The sequence below is a fragment of the Vollenhovia emeryi genome, unplaced genomic scaffold (genome assembly GCF_000949405.1).
Source record: "Vollenhovia emeryi isolate VEMERY1.0 unplaced genomic scaffold, V.emery_V1.0 DF945014.1, whole genome shotgun sequence".
NCBI classification, from domain to species: Eukaryota; Metazoa; Arthropoda; class Insecta; order Hymenoptera; family Formicidae; genus Vollenhovia; species Vollenhovia emeryi.
In genome coordinates this window covers 1-2,310 of record NW_011961352.1, presented here as the reverse complement: position 1 = coordinate 2,310, position 2,310 = coordinate 1, and the positions used below count along the sequence as shown (strand labels likewise).

The following is a 2,310-nucleotide window of genomic DNA, read 5'->3' as shown; positions in this document are numbered from 1 at the left end:
GGGAGGGAGGAAGGAGACGTGTTTAAGAGAAGCAGTTTAATGGCAAGATCTCCGGGAAAGAAGGAGGGGAACGAGGGGGAAGAAGGACGGAAGGAGGAGGGAGAAGGGGAAGAGAGGATGATGAAGGAGTGGCGGGAGGAAGTGAAGGGGTGAGAGAGGAAATAAGTGGAATAAGGGGCATAATGAACGAGCTGAGACAGATAAGGGGGGAGATTAAGGGGGAGATAAGAGAAGGACTGAGAGAGCAAGGAAGAATATTAGGAGAGGAGCTGGAGGAGATGAAAAAAGAGCTAAAGGAAAGGGAACTAAGATGGCAAGAGGAGAAAAGGGAACTGGTATGGAGAATAGAAGAGATGGAAAAGAGGTGGATAGCTAAACTGAAAGAGGGGGAGGGAGAAGAGAAGAAAACAAGGAAAGGGGAGGGAGATAAAAGAGTGGAAGAGAGGATGAAGGAGTTAGAGAGGAAATTAGAACTAAAAGAGAGGAAAGAGAGGAGAGTGAATGTAATAGTGAGAGGTATGGAGGTAGAGAAGGGGAAAGGGAGGGAGACATTCGAGAAATTAATAAAGGAGTTAGGAGTGGAAGCAAATATAGAAGACATGAGCAGAATAGGAGGAATAAGGGGAAAAGGGCCGGAGACTTTGTTAGTGAAGTTAGAAAGTGAGGAACAGAAAAGAGAGGTAATGAGAAAGAAGAGACTGTTAAAGGGAAGGAAGGAAAGATTAGCAGATGACCTAACGTGGAGGGAGAGGAAGATGAAATGGAGGATAGAAGAGATAGCAAGGGAAGAGGAGAGGCGAGGTAGAAAGGTGTGGACAAGCTATGGGAAGGTGAGAATAGAGGAAGAATGGTGGACCTGGGATGAAGAAGAAGAGGTGCTAAAAGATAGAAGAGGTAACGTAAGAGGGGTAAGAGAGCAAGGGAAGGGGGAATGAAAAGTAGAGGAGAGAGGGGGAAGGAAAGTAAGGAGGGGGAGGGAGGAGAAGGGGAAGGAGGAGAGTGGGGAAGGGGGAGAGGGGAGAACAAGACAGAATGGAGAGTAGGGTTCTGGAATGTGGCATGGATAGGAAGGAAAGATAAGGATTTTTGGGAGATTCTAAAACAGTGGGATATAATGGTGTTGACGGAGACATGGGTGGAGGAGAAAGGGGTGAAGAAACTGAGAGAGAATTTACCAAAGGGATACAAATGGGGGATACAACCGGCGAAGAGGATTAACATAAAAGGAAGAGCGAGAGGAGGAATGGTAATGGGGATAAGAAGGGAGTGGGTCGAAAGAGGGGAGGAGATAGACGATAGACATAAGAAATGAAGGTATAATAACAGGAATAGCAAGAAGAGGGGGAGAGAGATGGAGAATAATGGGAGTGTACGTGAACGGGAATATTGGGGAGAAACTAAGGAGACTAGAAGGGTGGATGGAAGTAGAAGAGGTAGGAAGTAGGAATATAATAGGAGGAGACTTCAACGCAAGAACGGGAGAGAACGGAGGAGAGATAATAGAGGAAAGGTTAGAAGGAAAGGAAGAAGGAAGGAAAAGGAGATCGAAGGATAAGAAAGTCAACAGGGAGGGAAGGGCTTTAATAGAGTTTATGGAAGAAAGAGGGTGGGGAATACTAAACGGAGGAATAAAGGGAGATGAGGAGGGAGAATACACATATACAGGTGGGAGAGGGAACACAGTGATAGATTATGTGATAGGAGACAAAGAAACGAGAGATAGAGTAAAACGGTTAGTAATAGGAGACAAAATAGACTCTGACCATCATCCGGTAGAGATAACAATAGGGGAAGGGGTGAAGGAAAGGGAAGGAAGAAGAAGAAAGAACAGGAGGAAAGAATGGAGAGGGAGATGGGATGAACAGGGAAGGGAAAGCTTTAGACAAAAGATAGGAGAAATAGAAAGTAGGGAGGGGGTACAGGAGGACTGGGAGGAGTGGGAGGAGAGAATAAAGAATGCGATAGAAGAGATAGAAAGGGAGGGTGGAGGGAGAGAGGGAAAGAGGGGATGGTGGGACGAAGAATGCAAGAGTAAAAAACGGGAGGTGAGGAAGGTGCTAAGGGAGTGGAGAAAAGGAAAGGGAGAGGAGAGGGAATACAAAGGGAGGAAAAAGGAATACAAGGAAATGTGTGATAAAAAGAGGAAAGAAGAAAACGAGAAATGGATAAGAAAAGCGGCAGAGGCAAAGACGGAAGGGCAGGTATGGGAGGTTATAAACAGGGGAAGGAAGGAAGGTAGAGGAGTAGAGGAAGGAATAGAGATGGGGGAGTGGAAGACGTACTTTATGGAATTGTTAGGAGGGGTAGAAA

At 45.9% G+C, this 2,310-nt stretch overlaps 1 protein-coding gene across 1 annotated transcript; it reads left to right on the top strand.

The window, feature by feature from the left end:
- Positions 1-1,361: 1,361 nt before the first annotated feature.
- On the top strand, positions 1,362-2,303 carry LOC105562162 (the record flags this gene model as incomplete). Its single annotated transcript, XM_012012753.1, has 1 exon — positions 1,362-2,303. A coding segment is annotated over exon 1 (942 nt), but the record flags the coding sequence as incomplete, so codon positions are not given.
- Between the last annotated feature and the right edge of the window lie 7 nt (positions 2,304-2,310).